At 39.8% G+C, this 26058-nt stretch overlaps 1 protein-coding gene across 1 annotated transcript in view; it reads right to left on the reverse strand.

The window, feature by feature from the left end:
- The window catches only part of LOC127582839 (sodium channel protein type 4 subunit alpha-like), a 158187-nt gene that overhangs the window by 17271 nt on the left and 114858 nt on the right, over positions 1 to 26058 (reverse strand). Inside the window, exons 16-23 of the mRNA XM_052038404.1 lie at positions 17256 to 17675; positions 14770 to 14811; positions 13058 to 13181; positions 11277 to 11431; positions 9106 to 9279; positions 7784 to 7906; positions 4680 to 4964; positions 2128 to 2181 (exon numbers count right to left, since the gene is read on the reverse strand). Of these exons, the coding sequence (XP_051894364.1) occupies positions 2128 to 2181; positions 4680 to 4964; positions 7784 to 7906; positions 9106 to 9279; positions 11277 to 11431; positions 13058 to 13181; positions 14770 to 14811; positions 17256 to 17675 (1377 nt within the window). The remainder of the gene's footprint in view (positions 1 to 2127; positions 2182 to 4679; positions 4965 to 7783; positions 7907 to 9105; positions 9280 to 11276; positions 11432 to 13057; positions 13182 to 14769; positions 14812 to 17255; positions 17676 to 26058) is intronic.

Raw genomic sequence — 26058 nt, forward strand, 5'->3', positions numbered from 1 at the left:
GTTTTTTCCAAGCTTTGCTGCTCATACTTCCCATTATTTTATGTTACTTCCTAATTTTCAAAGAATGATTTCATTGTTATTTTTTAAGGAAGGGACAAATAAAACCACATATCAGAAGTGAGAGAAGTACAAAAAAGGAAGAGGCAGGCACACCATTAGAGAGAAACAGGAAGAAATGTACTTATAACATATAGCTAATCCTAGTACAACCTAAACGTGCCATCAGCCATAAATGTGAAAAAGATATTAATTGTGAGCACCTTGCAACTTCAGACCTCCAACACACCACTCAATTGAAAGCAAGAAAATCCAGCACAAGTGTTTAACTCTTGGACCATGATCTCCTTTTGCTTCAGACTATTGCTTCTCCCCTACTTCCCCATAGAAAGAAGACCTGCCAGGAAATTCAATCACTGAACACTTTTTTTCCCCCAGCATCACGTGATTGATTTTTCCTGGCATGATTCTCAGTAACAGCCATTTCTAAGTTGTTTTGCTTCACTCTAGATAGAGACATAGGAGTCAAATAGCAGGGAAGCAAGTACTACAGCCAACTACATCTGTGCCAACCATCAAGCACCTATTTACACTAATCCTACACTAATCTCTTTTCATTCACTTTCCATCAACTCTTCTCAGATTCTGCCTCTCACTCACATACCAGGAGCCATTAACCTACCAACTCACATGTCTTTGGGATGTGAGGGGAAACAGGAGTACCTGGAGGAAACCCAACAGTCACAGGGAGAACATGCAAACTCCACACAGACAACACCCAAGGTAAGGATTGAACCCGGGTCTCTGGAGCTGAGAGGCAGCAGCCTTACCAGATGTGCCCCTGTGCCACCCTCTGCTGACTGGCACATCTGAGTGCATGTGTTCATTGTGCAACCATATTCAGACACTTGGCAGAGAACTGGGTCTTCACATCATAGCAATGGATCGTGATCCATGTAAGTTCTTTGGTCACTGTTTATCATCGGGGCTTGTTCACCGTCTCAATGCACATACTTGCTGATAATCATTCCTCCCAAGGTCTAGGTCTGGATATTCCAATCCTCCTGATTTTCCAATCCTCCCAGTCATTTAATGGTTCTAAGTCAAAGCCTTCCTCCTCACAAGGTCCTTTCAATCCTCCCAACCATTTGACTTTGAGTGCTTCCATGGAGGCTTCAATCTCCCCCATCCTCAGCCCAGCAAACAAATTACCTGATTACTACCCTCAGCTGCATCTTCCTACCAGACCTCCCCCTTTGACCGGACATAGTTCCTGAAGATTCTTTCTCCCTCCCACTACATATCCATAGCATGTCCTACTTTGCCCTACCAGCTACCAGCCCCACCAACCACCTAAATCTAGCCTCAGCCAATAATATGTTTTGAATATGAAAATTATGCAACAGAAATTTGCCCCAGAGCCCACAGCAGAAGCCAGAGCAAACCATTCTGCTGCACCCATTGGGTTATTAGAATTTCCAGGCAGCAATTGGCTCACCATTCTTATTTGAGTGAAAAGACCCAGGAACTGGTTAAGATTTTGTGGAGGTTTGGAATTGGACTTAATGTCAATTCTACATCTAGGAAATATCCCAAACATCCTATCAATTCTTTGTCTGATTGGATACACTTACCACTAAATAGTTCAATTTTGAATTCTGTGTGGAAAGCACTTAATGAAAAAAGTTACCTGATGGCCAAATAAAATATTTCTTGAACTTTCTACACTTTACCAGAATCATGTACAGAACTTAATGACATCTGGAAACTATATAGAGTTATTAATTACAATTATCCTGAGGACAATACTGTGAAAATTCAACAAAAAGATTTATATTTGTGAATTGATATTCCAATATTCTCAGCTGTAGGATTTAAAGATAATATATTGTTTCTGGCAAACCCATCTCTTATAGAAAGTCAATTGAAAATATTATGTCCGTTAATAATACAGAGATACATGGTGAGTGCAAGAAAGGATGAGGCAGGGAAAACCATCATACTTCCGCTCATCACTTTTAATGTATGTGGTTTAAGTCATTAAGCCTATCTAAACTCATTCAAAAACCTAATTTGTTTAGGCTAATGAATATTTTAAATGAATGATTTTAACTCAGAGCATCCACTCACCTCACGGGAGTCAACAGCTGCGTACATTATGTCCATCCAACCTTTAAAGGTTGCCTTTTGGGAACAAAATCAAGAAGATAATGAACAACCTTAGTTGGAAGGCATTTTCTTTCACATAATTAATCAATATTAATGTTAATTCTAAACAGTTACTTTAAAATATAATCGACCTCCACATTCCATTAGAATGTCCTGTATGCTGTGGCATAATTGATATATATTGTTAAGTTCATATGATGTTTAAACTTATTTGGAATTGTGGATGAAAATACATCATAGAAATACTGGACTAGGAAATTAATAAGATCAAAAGAAATTTACCACAAGATGGAAGAGTACAGATTGAATGGATTGGTTGCTGCATTGTGGAATCTGGGATCTACAGTCCCAGATCTTCAATTGAAGCCATCTAGCCTACAAGATGAGACACAAGAGATTCTGAAGACGTTGGAATCTGGAGCAATACACAAAATGCTGGAGGAACTCAGCAGGTCAGGCAGCATCTATGGAGGGAAATAAACAGTCGACGTTCCGGGTCGAGACCCTTCATCAGGACTGGAAAGGAAGAGGGCAGAAGCCAGAATAAGAAGGTTGGGGGAGGGGGAGGAGCACGAGCTGGCAGGTGATAAGTGAGTCCAGGTGAGAGCGGGAAGGTAAGTGGGTGGGGAAGAGGGGTGAAAGGGAGTGATGTGAGAAGCTGAGGGGTGATAGGTGGAAGAGGAGAAGGGCTGAAGGAGGAGGAATCCGGTATCCATGGAATAAAGGGAAGGAGGTGGGGAATAGATGGGCAGGTCATGAGGGTGGGGGAGGGGAAAGGGAAGGGGTGCACTTTGTGCGTGTTAATCTGAAAGATATTTCCTCGTTCCTTTGCATTCTTTCTTGAAAATTGCTTTCTCCAATTCCTTTCCATATGTGTTATCAGACCACTAATGCCCCATTAATAGGAGGCATTAGTGGTGACTTTATAATCGATTACTAACTGAAGGCTCCATTTGAATTAGTTAATGTATTTCTCACTTTAATATGATAACAGTAACTTTGTTTTCTTCATTTCTAAGTGGGCACGAGGAAGAACGGTGAAAAACTGTTCTTTTAGTTTTTTTTTAATTAGTTTTTTAAATCAATTAGTTTTTTAAATTCCTTTTTGCTCGTCTATAATATCATTTACTGGTGATACGTAAATTGCTTTGATGCAGTTTTGAATAATACTCTTTGACAACTCTTTATTGGATGTGTAGGAGGAAGTAGTTCCTTTGAGACCATTAACCTGCTTCCCCCGTTTTGTTGCAAATTGTTTCCAGCAATTTCTACTCCTATCTCTGCATCATTCTATCAATATCTATTAACTGGAAACAGTGCTTCCTGCACAGGAGCATGTTTGAACTAATATTTCTTAAATTATTAAAGGAACATATGCTATTTAAAATATAAATGATTGCACTTCCTAAAAGTGCTACAATTCTTTTAACACATTCAAGATATCTCCCTCTACCAGGCTCGGGTTGTTGGCAATTTAACTATCAAGATGACATCTATTGATTCATTTGATTGAATTCTAGACCTCCTGGGTAGGTGGTTTAAGCTGGCGTACTCCGTCTAATGGACAGTTTACCACAGCCTGACTGACTGCCATCCCCATCCCCAATGATTCTCTTCAGGTCACCCTCGTCTTGACCATCCCATTCTTAAACCCTTGCAGTTTGACCTGATCTTTGATTCAAGACCCCATGCCAGGCCCTTTCCATTGCAACCCCTGGACCTGGAACCAGATCTACCAGGTACTCCTTGCATGATATGCACTCGCCTTAGGCCTCATATACCATTGGGCTTTCCTGCAAATGTCCATGAACAAAACATCTGTTGGCTCACTTCACATCAATTAATTAACACACCTAAATTCTAGGCCCCATGACTCTAAAATGCACACTGATAGGATGGGAGATACGAAACTGAGACACTCCAGTGCTTCTACCGGCAGAATCTTTATTGATCTACTTACATAATTGCAATTAAAAATGTAGGCATAGGACTTTGTAATAGTGTAATTCACAAGAAGAGCTCACAGATCCTTTAATACATTAAACAAAATTGGATTCTGCTCAACACTAATGGCATTACTGTAAATTCACAATAACAGAATTATTCACTGTTGGTTTCCAAATCAATTCATGATGTCATTACAACTTCAATTTAGAGTCATATCGATGGTGAGTTGAACTGTAATCCATTGCACTTGTTGGACAGGGATTTAAGAATATTTCTGAGACGTGGGTAATATTACTGATGGAAGCTAAGAGTCAAGATAGTGAATGTTGGCAGGATTTTTGGCAATAAAAAATTTGCTGAACTAAATCCACTGCTCACTCTGTTTTCATAAAACATGCCTCTCAAGCAATGATGAGAACCAGGAATGTTGTTTTATTTCTGTACCCCTTTATTAAAGACATCAAGATCATTTGAATTCCCCTTGACTGCCTAGCTGAAAGTAATTGCTGGTACCATTGTTAAAATAAGTCAATCATCTATTGCAACAAATGTGTGCTTTCACTTACCACCTGTAGCAAGGATAGATACCCTTGTCCGACATTGTCAAAGTTGACCTTCAAATTGACCCATCGCACTTCATCGGGCATCATTGAAATATAATTTTCACAATCGCTTCTGTTATTTATTTCATCAATAGGAAAGATTTCAGAGTTTGTGGTGTTTATGCACTTGTAAAACTTTCCGGCGAACAAATTCACTCCCATTATACTGAAAATCAGCCAGAAGATAAGGCAGACTAACAGCACATTCATGATGGATGGGATAGCGCCTACCAATGCATTGACAACCACCTATAAAAATAAATGCAAACAGTAAGTGCCACATTTTACAAAGTATGACTGTCGAAATGTGCATATATGAAAAGGCTTGTTTGCTATTATATTACTGCATGGTATTACGCAGTAGTTATACAAGAGAAACAGGCCATATTATTCTAGTGGTCCATACTGAATTCATTTCAACATTTCCTTTCTTCTGCGTGACCTTACCGAGTTTTTCCTAATGTACATCAGCACAACTCACCCCACTTCCTCCATATGGTCATTAGTTACACATTGTAACCAAACTTTGAGTAACCAAATTTCTGCTGAATTTCTTATTGAATTTATCAGTGACTATGTCATTTTTATTATTTCTGCTTTTGGACTCCCCACAAATGAAAGTATTTTCTCTGCATCTATTCTATCAAAACTCACTTAATTTTAAAGAACTTGATCAGTTCCCTCTTGCCTTCCTTCTTCAGGCAAAATGAGCCTTAGCCTCACTTGGTGGTTTTAATCTCTTGGTTTGGACCGTTAATGAATCTTCTTTGTCCAGTACTTCAAAACCCTTATATAATATGAAGTCCTGAACTGTGTATATTAGTCTAAGTCTGACTAGAGTAAACTTTTTCATAAGTTCAACATAATGTCTTTATTTATGAATTCTATTCCACTGGGAATGATTCCGGTGTCTTTAACTTGTTTTCTTTTGATCACAATTTAAGAAAGGTTCAAATGTTCAGATTTATTTCATAATCTTGACTATACACATTGGGGAAAACTTTCAGCTTTCCATTGAATGTTTTTGATTGGCTATTTATTATAAATAAGCATCCCATTTTTATTTCCATTTAATGATTATAAATGGGAATGGGGCAGTTTTTATGACGAGTGGCTGGTCTATATCAATAGTTTTTTACCCAGGCAGCATGTAGAATCTACCTCTTTGTGTTCTCACAAACTTCAAGAATTTTTGGACATTTAGATCTTAACTGATTACTTTCTGTCTTGGACATTAGACACCAGTAATGGAGAACGGCAGTACCTGATTCACTAGGAGACTGGTGTCATACATGGGTGGGGATCCTCCCATCATCACTTACCAGTCTGCACATTGCCTGACCATGGCAAACCTTTGTCAAATTCTCCATGTTTTCTGTTTCCTCTGCTGTGCTCATGTAATCATTTAGCCCTTCTCCAGTCTCATCCTTTGTCTCTGTAAATTTTATTATTTCCTCATAAGATCCTTTGCTATCGACTCTCACACCATTTACTCTCCTCTGGCCTCTAAGCTTTCACAGGTCCTTTACTCCAGTTCACTTAATACATGCTCTGCTCAATACCTATCACTCTTCATCCATTCCAATTTCCTTGGCTCTGGACTTGTTTAAGAATTAGTCGTCTCCAGTAACTTCCAGTTCTGATACCATTTGGCGAGCTGAATGTCCAATATTTTCTGTTTTTAATTTTTGAGTTAATCACTTTAATTGTAATGTTTAACATTATTGTCTCTGTACCCATGACACTTTGTGAAATTTAGGAAAAACAACATGAATTAAATAAATGATTACAGCCTCTCCTAAAACACTGTAAGCAGCTGGAAATTCTGCATTCATTGGTGAAAGGCATATTCAGTAAAGAAAACATCACAAGCATTACCCCATTCTCCCTTTTCTTCTACCTGTCAAAACTATTTTTGCCAAGAGTGAGTACTCCTATCATTAAGTCACCGACTCTGCATTGAGAAATGGGTGGATGTCATTCCCAAGGTAGTGACTTGGGAGCACTGGGAGACAGTGTAGAAAGAAATGCCAAAGGAAGGAAATTAAGAAGTTGTGGGCGTGCTATGTTGGCGCCAGAAGCGTGGCGACACTTGCGGGCTGTCCCCAGAACACTCCAAGCAAAAGATGCATTTCACTGTGTGTTTTTATGTACATGTGACTAATAAAGAAATCTTATTTAATCTATCTTATCTTCTTCTATGGCAGTCCCTTGGAGTTGAAGAAGATACTTCCACTCCATTTCTGTGCGATTTGAGGTGGCTGAAGAGTTCTATTTGTGGTTGGCAGATCGTGGTGCACAGGGAACAGGAGGTGCTTAACGGTTCTCAGGATCTGTTACCATGCTGCTGCACAGTGATATGCAAGCCTGAATCCTAACCAATGGGTTCACCACAGATCCAATCCCAGTTCAGGCTGGAATCAAGCACGGCTGTGTCATTGCTTCAACCCTCTTCTCAATCTTCCTCACTACAATTCTGCCCCTCACCTCTAACAAGCTTCCTGCCAGAGTAGCATTAATCAAAGTGGGAAACTGCTCAACCTTCATGTCTTCAATCCAGAACCAAGATCACCCTAGGCACAATCATCAAATGCAGATGACATTTGCATGCATGAATACTTGGAGACTGAGCTTCAGGTAATAATTGACTCTTTTGTTGACTCATACAAAGGATGGGGCTTATAATTAATATCTGGAAGACAGAAGTCCTCTATCAAGTGCACATCATCCAGCCTCTGAAAAGCAAGATCGTCAGTAATATCCTGGAATGGGAAGGGCTTTACATATCTCAAGAATCACTTCTCAGTAAAGATAGGCATCAACGATGTTACCATTGCCTCCAGTCTGCCAACACAACATTTGGCCAACAAAGGCATATAAAAGATAGGATAACTCTTGAAATGTACTTTTAATTTTTAAGTTTTTAAGGGTTAAATACCATAAATGATTTACCATAAATGGTTTATAAATCCACTGTTCCTTTCTAAATAATGTGAAGCAAAATGGTGAAGATTTTGCAGAAACTCTGAATGAGTAATGTTGCTTGAATAAAAATACGATCAACCTACCCGCATTCCCTCAAACCGAGACAAAGCTCTTAGGGGTCTCAGGGCTCTCAGAGTCCGAAGAGACTTGATGGGTCCTAATTCATCATAGCCAAGGATTTTTGCAGTCAGGCTGATCAAAGACACCTTAAATGTAGTAAGAGCAAGAACTTAGAAGAGCAGACCATCTATCCTTAAAGCCCGTACAGCATACAAATAATGTGTAGCTTTCATAAATAATAGTGAAAGAAGACCTTCAGATATCAAATGAACTTTTACTTGCAGGCATTTCATTAATATGTCACTAACTATACAAAGTATAATCTCTTAAAATGAAGAACATCATGCAGGAAAATTGCAACTATGAAAGAATAATTGCTACCAGTTTTAGGCAGATGGTGTTGAAACATAGCTGACATCATTCATTATCTGTGAATCCTTTGGGATATCCTGGAAGAAACTATTCAAATGTTTTCTTTTGAAAATTATGTCAATCACATACAAATTCAGCAAATTGCCATGGTATTTTTACCTCAAAATAAGAATCTTATCAAGTTTCCTGTTGAGGTTTGAATAAAAATCGTCAATACAATATATTGTTATTTCGGGGCATATTTTGTCATGGCCTATTCTTAATTAAATTGCACATGAAAATAATGACCTTTTACCCCTCTAAGGAGGCCTGATTCATTAACTGGTGTCCTCATTGAATATACCTTTCTATTATTAAATGAGTTTAGCAGTAATGATCCAAAATACTCCATTCTGTGAACCAAATGCCTGGAAATTCATCTTTGTTTGGTTGTGCTATAAAACAACATTAAATAGCATCAGTGTATTGTAGACCACTTCCGAAATTCGATTCCATTGACTTCAATGGAATCAGATTTCAGAAGTGGAATACAATGCTTTGCTGCTTTAAATAGTGTGTTTAGTGCTACTGACTGAGGATAAGTTTCGGAGTCTTTTGTGTGTACCCAGATTTTTGGCAAGTACCCAAATTATTGGGCTACGGTTGGCAGTCTGTCAATTTTCCTGATCATCAATGTTACACTGACATTCATCCCAAATTGATCTGTGATTTAGGCTAGCTGGGTTAATTTTGTACTTGATTAATTGAACTGATATCACTTTATGTTGTTTGTTGTCAACTTATGAGAGAACTGGAACAAGGAATGTTCTTTGTCTCTACGGTCAGTATCTGCAAAAGTAATGAAATGAAATTAAAATAATAGGAAGTTACTGTTAATTGTCAAGGCTAAAGTTTTAGTCTAAATTCATCTGGGGTTTAGTATTTCTGTTTGCCTTGTGAGTTATTGTTTCTTGATTTTTTTTGCCATACTTACATCAACAATCAAAAAGTCTAGCCAACACCATGCATTGGTGAAGTATGTCTTGAATCCATAAGCAATCCATTTGAGCAGCATTTCCACAACAAAGACGTACGTAAATACTTGGTCAGCATATTCAAGCAATACCTTAATTATCTTCCTGTTTTCTATGTATATGTCTTCAAAAGCCTGTAAGTAAATTTTGAATTTAGATCTTTGTACGTAAGGAGATAAATCAAGACATTGTAGCACACATATTATCAAAATAATAATGTGTTGTCAAAACTGCAGGAGTGTTCACACCATCATTTTGTCTACACTGTGAAAATGTTGGCACTTTGCATTGCCTGAACTATGAGGAGTGTTGCCATTTAAAGTTGTTAGCACTTTAACACCTTATTGCCAAGAAATTTGATGGATAGTACTGGGTCTTCCAGTGCTATGCAATTAAAATTTAATTTGGTCCAGAGTAAATTGCATTTGCAACCAATTGCAGGTCAAATCATGTCATTAGTGAAACTCCATCAGGCACCTTCACCTATGAATCAGCCTTATGACTGACTTCTACTTCAGGCAAGCGTGTGATGGTGTCTTTTCTCATATAAGCTTCCTTTTGAAGTGCTGACCTGGGAACATTGCAGGTATTTGAAAAACCTGTCTAACTGTCCACTCTCTTCCACCATCCCAACCCACAGTTAATGGCCTCCCCCAACACCTACTCTCCTGCCCCCCTGACCAATGCCCCTTCACACTCCCATTTCTAACAACCCCCATCAACGTCCCCCCCCCCACTCCATCCTGATGATTCCAATCCCATTTCCCAATTACCCCCTTCTGGCGGTGGTAGTGGCCTCTAAACACTCTGCACTGCTGGTACATGACTGTCTCTCCTCCAAGGCTGGTGTCGGTCTCCCTTACCCGATCTCCATGTCCAGCCTCATCCTAACCCGTCCATCCATGTACTGTGCTCCTAAAGTATGTTGTCAACAAAAATATGAAGACAGTAATCCTACCTCTGGTTCAAGCAATTGTTTCTTTATTAATTCATGGTCTGTGGTTGCCATAGGCAAGACCAGCCTTTAATGCTTAAACTTATTGCTCTTGAGAATATGGCGGTGAGCTTTAGTCTTTCATAGGATGATCAAATCATAGAAAAGTTCAGTAAAGAAATGGGCTCTTTCAGCCCACCTCGTCCATGCCAACAGTGATGCCTATCTATGCTAATCCCATTTACCTGCATTAGGCCCATATCCCCTTGTGTTTTTCATATCCAAGTACCTGTCCAAACAGCTTTTAAATGTATTTGTATCTGCCTCCACTACTTCCTCTGGCAGCTCGTTCCAGACATTCACCTCCCTCTGTGTGGAAAACTCACCCTTCAGGTTGCTTATAAATTTCTTCCCTCTCACCTTAAACCTATGTCCTCTAGTTCCAGACTCCCCTGCCCTGGGAAAAAGATTCTGACTTTCTCTCCTGTTTACGCCTTTCATAGTTTTATAAACCTCTATGAAGTCGCCCTTCAGCACCTTACATTCAGTGAGAACAAATCTAGCCTATCCAATTTCTCGTTATAACTGCAGCCCTCCATTCCAGGCAACAGCCTGGTGAATCTCTTCTGTTCCCAATACTCCAAGTGCGGTCCAACCAATGTTTTGTACAACTGCAATGTGATGTCCCAATTCTTATACTCAATGCCTCAGCCTATAAAGGTAAGCTTTGCAAGTGCCTCTTTCACTGCCCTGTCCACCTGTGTCACCACTTTCAGGGAACTATGGCCTTGCACACCAAGGTCTTTCTGTACATCAATGCTCTTAAGGTCCCTGCCATTTATCAAAGTGCAAAATGTGAACATAGAACAGTACAGCATAGGAACAGGACCTTTGGCCCACGACGTTGTGCCGAACTAATTAACCTAGTAATTAAATGCCTAAATAAACTAATTCCTTCTGCCTACACAATGTCCATATCCCTCCATTCTCTGCACATTCATGTGCCTATCTAAGGGCCTCTTAAATGCCTCTATTGTAGTGTGAGGACTAAATTTATCAGGAAATATATGAATCAATTAGAAGCAAACTAATAGCTTTTACTGTTCGTCTGTATCATTTAATAACAACCTGTATTGCAGCTAAAATATCTGCTCTTAAACATGCATATCAATTTACAGGGAAGGAATTGAAGCTTACCAGAGCACCACTACTGAGCAAGATCATAAAAATGATGAACGTTTCAAACCAGTTGTGTTCTACAATCTTGAAGCAGGTTTTCCTCAAGTTCCACCACATCTTGCCCCGATCGCTCTTTATGTCAATATCCAGAGAGGGACATACTCTCAAACAGCCTGCACAAGCAGCAACGGTTCAGATAGGTTATTCCCATGCTGCCTTTACATGTGATATTTCATCTCTACAAGGCTGAGTTATAACGATTAACATGATGGAATTGCAAGACTTTTTAGTGGGTGTCATCATGACTTCTAACACCAACTGTTTTTTATGAATATTGTGCAAATTTTTAAGTTATAGACACTGGAAGGGCATCAGTAAAGCTGAATTTACACTTTGTTAACCAAAGTGTAAGGTGAGATAGTTAATCAAGCAGATTATGTTCTGGTTAGGAGGTTTGGGAATACCAAATTTAGTGTATGTACCAAGAAGTTTGGAGAATTTAACACCTATCTTCTTGGAAGAAAAATTTTGGGAAATATTAGCTAGTGAACTTAATGTGTGCCTTGATTAAAATGGTAGATACTGTGAAAGAAAGAACCTGTATTTATTAATGTCATTATTTATCCAAATAAAAACAGAAAATGCTGGTCGGGCAGCATCTGTGGAGAGAGAAACAGTTAATGTTTCAGGTCTAGGACCTTCATAAGATTCAAAGCAACATCCAAACGTACAGAAGGCTAGTCTACAAAGTTAAACAGTGTGGAATAATTGCGTACCCACTGGAGTAAAATGACATCAAAGCCACAGGGTGATAAAAAATGGAACTAAGTTGATCAAAAAGTGAAGAAAACGCAGACGCTGAAAATCAGGAATAAAAACAGAAAATGACGGAAAGAGTCAGGGGACAATTATTGAGAAAGAAGCAAAGTTAAATTTTCAGCTCAGTGACCTTAGAAAAGTAAGATATTGATTAGAAGTCCATTTCTAACATTTTATAATTCAGTCTGAAATGTTAACTCTGCTGCCTGACCCACTGATTATTCCTAACATTTCCTTTTTTGTTTTAGTGGTGCTACATTAGTTTGCCGTCAAGTTAGTTATTGTTGTTGCAAAGATCAGAGGGGATATCTTGCTATTCATGGTTTATGTCACTTATTCGGAAGTGATTTTAAGGACAAAACTGCTAAAATTGGCCTGCACACATTTAGGAGCAAACAAATCAAGGGCTGAGGATCATATGCTGATTGGCAATATGGGATGAGAAATAACAAAGTGATTTCAATGCTGACAAGTGAAGAGAACAGGCAATGGATATAAATACTGAACTACAAACCAAACATTTGTCTACAAGGTACAACATAAAGACCAGATGTTTGTGGAAAGAATGTTGAAAAAGTATAGTGTGCAGTAAATGGGATATTGGGTTGTATCATATGTGAAAATTAATATACATACATTCCACAAGGCACAAATTAGCTGAGAAAGGCCTCTAGTTCAAATTCATCTCTAATACATAAAATACAGAAAATATATTATATGTATAAATTCAGTTCCTCATCCTGTAGCGAGGGCATTGAAATACAGTGAGCAATCACAAGAGCAGGAAAGGATAAGCTGCTCTATTCCTGCGGATTTATCTAATGGCAGACTGTGAACTGGAACTTATTGTGTAAAAAATGGAGAGTGCAAAAGCCAATACTGCTCATGTGACAAAGCCCTTTGCAAGTCCTGTGCCACTGGTTGTGTGTCTGCCACATTTCCTCCTTTTTCTCCTTCTCGCTACTTTCTAGTGGCTTTACCTTCTGTTAAACACTCTACTGGTTCATCAGATTCAGGAGTTTCTTCTACAACCTCCTCCATCTCTTCTTCTTCAGCTTTCAGATCTACAGTACTGCACTGAGAAGATTCAATATTCACTTTTATCTGTATAGGAATCAAAAAGCAATACATTAGGTAATATAAGCATAAAGACGAGGAGCAATAGAATTCTGGTAGCACAACTGAGGGTGTTGATACCATGTGTTTGAACAGATAGAAGCCCAGTCCAGGAGCTTATAGTCAGCTGAATTCCTGAATTCTTTGCCTATTCTGTATGTTTTCAGCAATTATAATTCTTCCTTAGTGTGATTAAGCATTAGAGAGAAATTGGTTTGCCTCTAGTGTAAGGAGTTTATTGTTATGTTATTTTCTCCTTGCAATAGTCAAAAGACAAAATGATAACAGATCTTGCAATAGCAGTACTGCTACTCAACACAGGAGAATGGGGTTCTGTGAAGAAATGTCAGATGATTTGTGAGGTCAGCAGATTTCATTCCAGTTTAGGACCAAGAATTTTGTATGCTTTATTTTTCCTTCATCTTTTGATTCTCTGCTGAATTATTTTGTGGCTGTTTTATGAAAAGTAGGGGTTGACTTCAAAGGGAAACGGTGTAGTGGTTCAAATCCGGCCACTGTCTGTAAGGAGTTTGTACGTTCTCTCTGTGTCTGTGTGGGTTTCCTCCGGGTGCTCTGGTTTCCTCCCACATTCAAAGGACGTACAGGTTAGGAAGTTATGGGCGTGCTATGTTGGCACTGGAAGTGTGGTGACACTTGCGGGCTGCCCCCAGAACCCTCTACGCAAAAAGATGTATTTCACAGTGTGTTTCGATGTACATGTGACTAACAAAGATATCTTATCTCATATATAGATGTAGTATAAAATGGGCTGTGTACTTTACTACTGCTAATTTTCCCTGTGATTCAAGGCCAATTTCACTCATGGCTCCTACAAAAATAGACGGTACTTTCCATAGGTTAGGTGATATGGTCTTTCAAAAGATGGATGAACAGTAGCTGGGAATCTATTGTGGATCCCTGTGGCTTCCTGAAGATTACAAGAAGTTACTTATCCAGATCAGTTTGAAATACACTCACAGAATTTGAATTCACTGTGCCTAAAAAAAATTGAATTGCCATATGTTAGCTGGGCCCGGTTACAAGAACAATCTCACCTCATGAGATTGTGTCAGTACAAGTCCAGCCGTAAACATATAATTATATAACTTGCATTGTAGAACTGACTGGGTCTGTAATGTTAGACATGCCACCTTTTGGTTAAGTTATTAAACTGTGGCCTCATTACTACCATCAAGTGATCCCATCATAAGGAAATATTCATGTTCTCAAGACATTGCAACAAGGTTCACAGCCAGCGACTCATTTCTGAAATGGAATCAGTATTATTACTGAGGCAAATGATTTGCAAGTAATGTTACATCCTGAAGCTACATCAGCTCAATAGCAAAGCCTGCCATCTATATAAAACAGTTATTGTCCATCAAAATAACTCTGTGTGTGTGTGTGTGTGTGTGTGCACACGCGCGCTCATGTGTGTGTGTGAAAAATGCTTTGCGAGGTCATACACATCGATATAAATTCAATATTTTTACTGTTCCACAGAGAGAAAAAATAATCCAAACAAAGGAGAAAAATTAATTGGAGAAAATATCAAACATTTATCAAAAAAACTTACAGGTTTGAGTGCCTCTTCTTTCTTTTTCAACAAATCCTGATCCTGAGAAACAAAATGAAATGTTTTTCAGTCTCATTGCCCCACTGAAGCTTCACATATCTAGGTGCCTTATTTTAGTTCTAATAGTAATGGTAGGAGAGAATCAATCCTTGGTTTAAAGCCACAACTATCTTCCTTTGCACTAGTTGAGAGCACAGGTTAGATGCCTGAACCAGGTCTCAGTTGATGCTGCACTCACACTGAAGTCTACAAGAATGGTCAAGACTTGTTCCCCAATTAACTTTAGCCTTTGTCTGTTCTGAAGATTTTATATTCTGTTCTTTTTCACTACTAAGTGTCAGAATGGGGTCAAGAAACTATAAGAGCAGGATATTAATTGAGAAAACTGTTTGCCAATATCAAACCAAAATGTTACAGTGAAAACTATGTAATGGGATCTTACCTATTCCTGATTGCTCATTTTCATACTTTAACAGATGAAAGGAATAGCAGTATATTTTCATACACAGCTACTGTCTGTTGTAGCCCTTACTTCTTGGTGCTCCCTTGAAGCTCTTAACTGCGTTTCTGGGGGTTTGAAGTGTTTACATTGAAGAGTAGGGTGTTTGGAGTGGAGGCCAGGGGTCTGGGAGAGCAGAGAGACACAAGCAGTGAGTGGAGAGTGGGAAGGTGGGGGACTGGGAAGACAGAGCCCAATAAGCAGAGAGCGGATGGGTGCGAGAGTGGAAAGACATGGACCCAGTGAATAGAGAATGGGAGAACCGGACCCGGACCCGGACCCGGACCATTCCTGGCTGTCAGTGCCAGAGTGTAATTTTACAGGACAGCAAAGGGTGATTGGTGAGTATTACCTCCCAATTATTTTTGACTGGCTAAGACATTTCAATCAGGGGACATTAGTACAGCTCAAGAGTGCATGTGTAAAATAATTAAATCCAATCTAATTAATTAAATAGAGCAGTGATGACTTGGCTGGCTATGAGTTGCAGCTGCAACACATGGGAACTGATTGATCCTATTGTGAATCACATCTGCACAAGTGTTGGGTGTTCACTCAACTTTGTCTCAGGGCTGATGAGCTAGAGTCTGAACTTTAGGCACTGCAACACATCAGGGAGGAAGAGAGTTACTGGGACACTGAGTTTCAGGATGCATCAGATCGTTTAGATTAATTACCTTGAATCTGATTAGTGGTTGGGGGGGAGGAAGGTTTGACTGCTGAAGGGGCAGGTGGAGGGATGCAGAGGGTAGCCCTTGTGGAGCTCCTGTACTTACCCCTTGTCTGTCAGGTGTGAGGTTCTTGTGCCTGTTTGGGTGAGAGTGGGAACTGCAGGGAATATGTGCAAATGGTTCAAAGTACCATGGCACAGGGGGTCATTCAAGTGGAGGGAGAAAAGATAAATATAGTAGTCATAGAGGATAGCATAGGAGAACAGATGCTGTTCTCTACAGCAAAGACAGAGAGCCTGATGCCAGGGAAAAGAAACTCTACCGGGCTGGAGGTGAACTTGAAGTGGGAAGGGGACAATCCAGTCGTCATGGGTCCATGTAGGCATTAATGATATAGGCTTTGGAAATAGGTTTTGCTGAGGGTTTATGAATAGCATGGGATAAACAAATAAAAATAGAACCATAAAGGTGAGAATCTCTGGGTTACTATCTAAGCCACAAGCAAATTGGCAGAAGGTAAATAAGATTACAGAAGTAAATGCATGGAATAAAGATAGAAGTCTGAGAAATGAGTTCTGATTCATGCAGCATTGGTACCAGTACTGGGGAAGGAGGGAGATGTTCCATTGGGACGGACTTCATCGAACCATGCTGGGACCAGTGTCCTGGCGAATTGCATGACTAGGGTTATAGGCAGAACTTTTACCTAGTTAGGGAGTGGATAGGGTACAAGTGGCAGGATGTATAGTAAATGAGAAAGCAGTGGCATTGGATAGTGAAGGAGAGAATGAAAATCAAAATGTGACAGGAAGGGGCAGAAAATGTGAACAAAGTAGTGCAGCTGAAATTAGAACCAGAATTAGTAACAACTGCAAAAAGTTAAATCTTACAGCTCTTTATCTGAATGCACGCAACATTTGTAACAAGATAGATGAGTTGATGGTGCAGATAGAAATAAATAGCTTTCATCGCTGTCATGGAGAAGTGGTTGCAGGGTGACTAGGGCTGAGAAGTCAATATTCTAGCAATGATAGTCCAGCTGACACTGGGTGGGAGGCAGTCCTGCATTATGTAATGACCCTTGGATTTTAAATTGGTCCGAGGGTCACACTCATTGAGGGATCCCCTTCATGTCTGCAGCCTCATCCATTCCGTGTGCACCTCATCCCCTAGTTAAAATTGTCCGTGTAAGAGAGAAAACAATATATACTTAAGTTTTGCAGAGTTTTAACTAAAAAGTTGGTTTGTGCTCAACATTAAATCAAAGAGCTTATGAGTGAGCATGAGGTGCACGTGACTCTACCCGCACTTCTTACCGTGTTGGCATCCTCCGTTTCTGCATCAGAGCTTTGCTCATCATCTTCAGCATCAGATTCACCCTCGGCAATCGGAACTTTAACAGTCAAGTGTGCATTGGCCAAGACACCATCTTGGTGGTCCCCTCTCTTCGGGGTAACCCCATCAAACTTCGAACTCTCTTCCTTTCTACCCTCTTGGTCTGTGTGGTTAAAATCAAGAGCCCCAGTTTTCGAAGAAAAGTCATCCAATTGTTTATCTTCCTGGACACTTTTTTTTCTTCGAAAGATTCTAAGAGCTAAACCTTTGACAAAGTCTATGGCTCTGGTGATCCTGTTGATTGCAATTTGTAGGTTGTTCATTTCAGAATCATCATCAGATGCTGAGAGGTTGTCTGCACTGAAGGAGCTTAACAGCAAGGCCAGGAAGAGGTTAAGCACCTGCAGATGAACATTTAGCCATTCATGATCACATCCTTATCATTAATACAAAAAGCTCACAGGAAAAGGGGGATAGAATGGTTGCTACATTGCATTGAATACAATAAGGAATCGAAACATAATGAATGTATAACTCTTACAGCACTATTATTCTAATTATCTTTATAAACCAAGCAACTTCCCCAATTTCCTCTGACTGTAGTATACAATGGGGTGGACAATGATAATTAATAACTTTATGTTTCCATAGGGAAATCTATTTATTTCTGTAGCAAGGGAATCCAGCCAATGGCCCAACCTTAAAATTTGATTGTTTGACCCAAAGAGCCTGGGCAATTGACTTCTGCTTGTGTTCAAATTTTCACCTGCTGTTGAACTTAATGGGCCTGGTGGCTTAGCCCTTCTTTGTGCTGTTTTCTCATTAGTGAACAAATCTTAAACACTGGCATCAGTCACTTTGGTAGCGTTTAGATGTCCTGTTGATGGTAAAAGGGTATTGAGCTTATCCTTCAGCCGTGTAGTGTACATCCAACAACCCACAAAGACCCAAAGCACAACAGTATAGCTAGTTCAGAAACCGTCCTCAGAATTGTAAAGTACCATCATAGCAATTTCCCTGTTCACCAATTCACTGAGGTATGAGGGACAATTTGATCTCATTTCATGCGAGCAGAAATAACGCAGTGGCTAATTTACAAGACCGGTTGAGAACTTACTGCCTTATTAACCGGTATCTTTTTCTTCGTAATGAAGACATTTAGTCCAATCAAATAGAATCCTCACTTCTCTGTGCAAACCAGAATCCCAAATCGTACCCAGGAATCTAATGCACCATTGATACTGTTACATAGTCCACTGTCCTGGCAGTTGTAAAGGAGGAAGCCACACAAAGGCAAGCCAGAACTATTTTTGCATGATTGAGAATGGGCATGCACCTTTGAACCTCATAAAAAGGATATGCGTGACTGCTGACAAGTATTCCCCCAAGAACCTGTGGATGAGTTAGCTGGGCTAACATTGTTACACCTGCTCCACATAGCATGTGGCTAAGACTGTGTAAGGTGCTCAAGGCATGGCCAGGAGGACTGAGGCTCTCTAAACAGTCTGGACTTCCAACCAGATGGATCAGAAGCCCGAGAATTAAGATTGATCATACAGTTTCTAAAATAAAGCCAATAAAAGCTAATGTCTTTAGATTATCCTGGTCAGCAGGGCATGTTTCTGTTACCTATGCACAGTACAATGTTTTTTTGTTAATGGCACGATCTATAATCAGTTTAATTTTTATTGAAATGTTACTGTTAATAATATGTATGTAGCATGATGAACAAACAAATTAAGCTTCTAATATAGGCATGAAAATGAGTATAATGTGGTAAAAACTGCAGCAGATAATTTTACTTATCCCTTGGCGGTGTGTTAAGTCTAAAGATTCAACATAACAGCAAGGGATAAGTAAAATTACTGATTGATAGGAAGACTCAGTGAGTACCTTCTCTTGAACCCTGCCGAGCAGATGACATTCCAAGGGCGTGATTAAATTCCTGCTGACTCTTATGGAATCCATCTGGAACCAGAGACGATGGCTTGTACACTTCCTTCACCCTTGGTAATAGTTTCCTTGCATCACTTAACCATTTTTGCATAAAACCTAATCTAACTTTTTCACCTGGTTAACCCATGCTTAGATGCAATGATAGTAACTTCCTTCCAGTTGATTTTGCATGCTAGTTTCTTTTGAAGCTGAGGTGAATTGGAGGAAGGTATTAACAGCTACCCGGCAGCATACAGCTCCCTGGATTGTTATGTGAGTTAGAGACAAGCCTTAAATAAATCACTTGCATCATATCCGTAAATATTTATGTTTAACCACAGTGTCAGGCTCTTGTATTGAAGACACCTTTCCATCAAGAATCATAACATTACACATGATGTCAATTGTGTCCTGCATATCCTCTGTTTAGTGTGAAACACATCATCAGAACTAAATTGGGACATCTAAGCTGTTCTAAGTCTACAGCTAGCAAGCTGCACATGAAGGACAAATTCCTAAATCATGGCAAATATGAGGCTGCACCGTTGCCTTTATTAGAAGTGAATCTTGATGCCAAACTCCTCCACTGATTTTCCTGAATATGCCCAACCTTAGATAAACCAGGAAAAGAAACCTACAAAAGGATTCTTCTTTTCAAGTTTGGAAAGACAATTTTAAATGTTTTGTAATGAGAATGTGGGGCTCTAGATAGCAACATGACCTGGCATTGAGCCATGGTCTCATGCTGGCACTGAACTGGAAGAATAATTAGCACTTTTAGCAGGCTGAGGAAGGTTTGAATTTCCTGCAGCTTCTGACTAGACCCAACTCCTCGGCTGATTTTATTTCCAGCTATTAGTTCATTTATAAAAATATACATTTACAATTGATCTCTTTTTATTTTTAGGCTTCACTTTGAGTTCATCAATCTGAACTTGCTTGTGCTCTGGACTAGATTGTTTCCAACTTTTTGTGCCCGACAGGTAATTTTCAGACTTCGTACAGCTGACGTGGAGCCTGACCTGGCACATTCTGCATGAGTGAGAAAACTGTCCCACTCTGGTCCGCACAGATTCATCAGAGCAACATTTTGCAATTAATTCAACAAGCACTATAAACACCTCACCTTCCACCCTGCCAGACTCTGCATTCAGTGGTCATCCTTTGCAATTTCCATCAGCTTCAATGAGATTCCACCACGAGACACATCTTCCCCTCCCCTCTCAATATTTCAAAGGGGCCCTTTCCTTTGTGACTCCCTGGTCTGCTGTCCCCTGCTTATGGCAATTTCCCATGCAAGGGTTGCAGTACCTGTCCTTTCACCACTTTCCACCATCCAGCGACCCACACACTTCTTTCAGGTAAAGCAGCAACTCATTTGCATTTCTTATAACCTAATTACTGCATTCAGTGTTCACTCCTCTACATTGGAGAAATCAAACACATTCTGGCTGACCTCTTTGCGAAGTGCCTTTGTTCAATCCACGGGAGCGACTCTGAGATTCCAATTGCCTGTCAATTTAACCCCCCACCCCGCAGACCTATCTGTCTGTGGCCTCCTGTACTGTTCCAAACAAAGCCAAGGTAAGTTTGAGGAACAGCACCTCTTCGGTTTGGGCACGTTGCTTGTAATTGTGGGGGGAACCGAGGGGAGATGAGTGAGTGGGGATGAGTCAGTAACATGGGTGGGGTGGGGGTGCCATGAGTGAAGGGTAGTTTAGGACTTGCCCTAGCAGATCCGAGTCCAGCTCTGCACAAAGAACTACGAGTTTCATGGAAGTGATTAAAAACAGTTTGTCCTGAGACAATGTGGTCCAATTTTTCCCATAATTTCTCAAAAGGTGTGGCACAGGTGAAAAAAATAACCTGGATACGGTGTTAGGCGGGGTAATGTAATCACCCCAGAATGTGCCAGTGACATGAAATGGCTTGCAAATGGTTATTATGGGAGTTCATTCCATCCAAAGTGCATTTTAATCACATCATGCTGAAATAAACAGCACAATGTGATTGAATTTCTTGGCCAATAATTTTAATTAGTTCAGTGCACAAAAATTGAAATTTAATTCTGCGCATTGCACATATTTCAATGTCCCCAAATTGTGCTCTACCATTCATTTTGTTTTAAATTCCTTCTTTCCTGGGATGAAGGTATCCTGGATAGATGAACAATCCATGCCCATTCTGGCTTGAGCCTGGACTGGATTGTATGCTGAAATGTTTCAAAATTGAGCATGTTTCTCATCGGTCTAGCAGCACCTTTGGACAAAATGGACAAGGACAGTGGGTTTCTTTTCTTGAAGGACATTGATGAATCCGATAGGTAATTCATTAGTCATCATTTCTGATACCATTCTTATTTTGGGTGTGTTGAATTCCTTGCATTTCAGTGTCCTAGCTGCTGTAAATGCAATTCAAACTCATGTATCTAGATCATTGGCCTATGCTTCTAGCTACTGTATGCAGCTACTGTTTACCCTAATCTTAAACACATTTAATATAAAGTGATCTCCAATTTAATTTTCAACCACATTAATTGTAAGATGTCCCCAGTCTGCAAGGAAAGATCGTTATTTAACCACCATCTTCCACAATCCAAAAAATATCCAACACTTAAAGTAAAACTCCCTCTACCCTGTCCCATCACACATTCCCAAACCAAGGACAGGAGCCAAGGTGACCATTCATGGGTCTAGGGGGTGGGCAGTCAAGGGTTCTGCCTGAGCTGATTGCCTGCTCCTCTTGCGAGGTTACATCCGGAGAAGGAGCACACGGTATCCATGGGTACAAAGGGGTATTTCCAGGACTGGTGGGCACACAGGGGCTTGAGTGCGTTCTGGATAGCGATGACTGTGTTATAATTTGAAACTGTAAATAGTGTGTATCGTGAAGTACTGTAATATTGTATTAATGCTATTCTGTAATCACTGAATGAACCACCTTTGGAAAAGGAAAAAATAAGGCAAGGACAGGATGGGTTAGATACAGAGTAAAAGTTCTCTACACTATCGCATCACACATTCCCAGGGTAAGGATGGGTTAGATACAGAGTAAAACTCCTCTACACTGTCCCATCACATATTCCCAAGGCAAGGAGATGATAAGTTCAATACAGAGTTTACACAATCCTGTCACATACCTTCAGGGCAAGAACAGGATGCATTAGATACAGAGTAAAACTCCCTCTACACTGTCCCTTCCCACACTCCCAAGGCAAATACAGGATGGGTTAGAAACAGAGGAAAAGTTCCTCTACACTGTCCCTTCTCACACTCCCAAGGCAAAGACTGGATGGGTTAGATACAGAGAAAAGCTCCCTCTACACTGTCCTATCACAGAAAAGAGAGAGAAGTAAAGGGTCACAAGCAGCTCATGCAAATCATTTCATCACACAGCTAATGCTTCTCATTCACTCATCGGCACTGGCATCCCTTGTGTTCCTGTTTGCCAAATCCAAGCTTTCAAACATTGACTGAATATATTGGCTCAGCACGGATGCTAATGATTTCTCCAAATGAATTGGATGTGTTTTTTATATACGGGATGGACCACTCAGCTGTGACCTAAGCATCAAAACAGTACATAGCCAGCACATTTCAGCCTGCCAAAATCTCCTCACTCTTGTCAGGAGACTGGTGCCAAAGTTAGGAGAGCTGTTCCATGGACTGGTCAAGCAGTATCCTCACATAGACAGATTCACAGAATTATATGGATCAACTAGTGTCTCAGCAGTGTCCAACTGAAAGCTTAGGATAGTCCCATGGACAGGACCCAACAGAGGGAAAGGCACAATGTCATTCAGTCAGGTGGAATGGCCCTGAGAGGTTTCAACATTGACTTCAGATACCACAAGGTCTCATTTATACACAACTAACCTTCCTGTTGATAAGTAACCACCCTCTCTCTGTTGATGAATTAGTCCTCCACACTGAACACCACTGAGCTCTGAGGGTTGCAAGGGTTCAGAATGTACTTAGGGTGAGTGACTTGAATGACCATTACCAAGAGTGGCTTGTAATTATCAACCCTGGCCAAGCTGATGGACTTCTAAAGGAAACTTGCCAGATTAAGCCTGTAGAAGGTGGTAACAGAAGGCAGAAAGGGAATCTCTGGATCAATACATTGAATATTTGGTCGATTATATCATAAATTGAGGTTATAAGCTACATGACTTCACCCTTCCCAATCTATCCCTTGCAGATACATTTGTCCTTGTGGGCATTGATAGAGTTAAATACTGAAGTCAGAGGAGTGCTGATTCTCTCCAAAGTTGTTTCATGGCATGGACAGTTTCACACCTTTAATGTCATGATAAAAACAGGGGTGGAAGCAGAATGCACAGCAGCTTTAAGGGTAAACTGGATAATATTTGAAATGTTAAAAAAATAACAATATTTACAAGGAAAAGGGAAGAAAATATAACTGACTGGGTTAAAACTCTTTCACAAAATCACCACAGGGGAAATATGCTTCCCACTCTCTTGCAGAATTCTTTGATAAAACGGGAAGAGACTTTGCAATCCATCCTCCCAGTCCCTCAATTAAATATCTCATTTTTCTTCTCTTTCAAAAAGTGATCCACTTCTCCCTCACACTTTCATACAGTATCCTCTCAAAGGATATTCTTGAGCCCATATTAAAATGTCAAGTAGCTAAATCCACCCCACCAGACTTTGGCTCATCCCTTCACTCCTCTTGCTGGTTTTGGCTGCTGGATTAATCTATATTCACCCAGGAGCTGATATAGGCTGCTTCTTTCATACTCTGAAGTAAAAAAGATCCATCAGTACCCGTAATAACCAAGTGGATTGCCTAAACATAGGAGGGTTGGGGATGTAAGAAAATATGAAACTAAAAAATAGAAGCATAAGGAGTACATGTGACCTTTTGAGCCTGCACTGCCACTCAATAACACCATGGCCGATGCTGTAGGTGCTAGAGGCCATCAGCATTTAAACTCCTACTGACTTCAGCCTTCAATATACTCAATGATTGAACACCCTCTGTCTTCTGGGGTAGTGAATTCTAAACATTTACACTCAATTTCAGGAATGAGCTATCAAAGAAGGACACAAGGGCTGATTATTTCATCAATTACAAGAGTGAGTTAGTTGAGAACGTAAGAAATAGATGCAGCTTTGAGTTACACCAATAACATTTGAAATGCCTCCAAAACAGTGGGAGTGTGTGCAGATGTATCCTCCATGCTTGTGGGTTGTTTTCAAAGGCCAGGCTAGCCAAATACAACACACAAGTTTACTCTATTAAAGGCATGAGCATTGTTATGATAATATTTAATGTTTTAATACATTTTAAGTAATATCATTTTCTCTTAGGAACTTAAACATTTTAATGTGTTTATTAAGTGTATTAATACTTTTAGTACTTTATATTTATTTGGAGGTGTATTGGGTACATAGAAGAGGGTATTAGTGGTGTCTGTGTTTTTTGTTATCCAAGGATGTCTGTTCCCCTATCTCTCAGGGTAACAGTGTACTCTCCCCTTGTATTTTTTTCAACCAGAGTTGATGACCTTATATTTGTCCACATTATATTTTGTCAGGCATCTACTTATCCATTCACTTAACCTATCAATATCCTCTGAAGCCTCCCTGCATCCTCCTTATAATCCACATTGCCACCTAGCTTTGTATTATCAGAAAACATGGATATTCTGCATTTGACCCCTTCATCCAAATCATTAAGCACCTGAGGCCACAGCACTGAACCCTGTGGCACCCCACTCTTTACAGTTTCCCAACCCAAAATAACCGATTTAGTTGTGCTGTTTTCTGTTTGTTTACTAATCCTCAACCCCAATTTGAGGATCCTCAAACCTCATCCCCAATTTACTGTCATGGCTTTTAATGTGGTTACCAAATACAACATAGCCAACATTCAGATTGAAGATCTTGAATTGTCCCTTCCAAATTTTTGTAAAATTCTGTCATATTATGATCACTATTTCTTAAATGTTCATTAATGATCAGATCAACCTTTTCTCTTTTCACACCGAATCTAAAATAGGCTGTTCCCTCAGTGGTTCCCCCTACATACTGATCTAGAGAGCCATCTCTGATAAAGTACATGAATTCATTCTCCAGACTATCGCTGCTTCATTTGGTTTGCCCAGTTTTCCCTAGATTAAAATCCCCAATGATTGTTGTATTGCCCCTTTTACATGCATCCTTAATTTCCTGCTTTATGCTCTACCCTCCATAAACAGAAGTGTTTGAGGCCCTAAATATATTTCCCACCAATGATTCCAACCCCTTGCTGTTTCTTAGCTTCACCCAAAATGACTCTTCTCTTTGAATTTCTGACCCACGTTCTTTCCTCTCCACTTTTTTTCCCCATTCTTTAATCTCAAGGCTATTCTGCCTCCAATTCCATTCAGCCTATCTCATTGAAAAGTTAAGTTCCTTGGAAAACTTAATTATCAATCTTGGTTACTTCTTAATCATGTCTCTGCAATCGCTATTAGATTGTACCTATTTATTTGCTATTGGTATTGGTTTATTATTGTCACTTGTACTGAGGTACAGTGAAAAACTTGTCTTGCATACTGTTTGTACAGATCAATACATTACACAGTGCATTGAGGTAGTACAGAGAGCATTGAGGCAGTACCGGGTAAAAACAATAACAGAATACAGAGTAAAGTGTCACAGCTACAGGGAAGTGCATTGCAGATAGACAATAAGGTGCAGAGTCAAACAAGTCCATCTCATCGTATAAGGGAACCGTTCAATAGTCTTATCATCGTGGGATAGAATTTGTGCCATTCGTTCACCTATACTTACAGATAGCCTTCATTTTTCTTTTTTTTACCATTTTTCTCTGCCCTGA

This window comes from Pristis pectinata, chromosome 25 (genome assembly GCF_009764475.1).
Source record: "Pristis pectinata isolate sPriPec2 chromosome 25, sPriPec2.1.pri, whole genome shotgun sequence".
Taxonomy (NCBI): Eukaryota; Metazoa; Chordata; class Chondrichthyes; order Rhinopristiformes; family Pristidae; genus Pristis; species Pristis pectinata.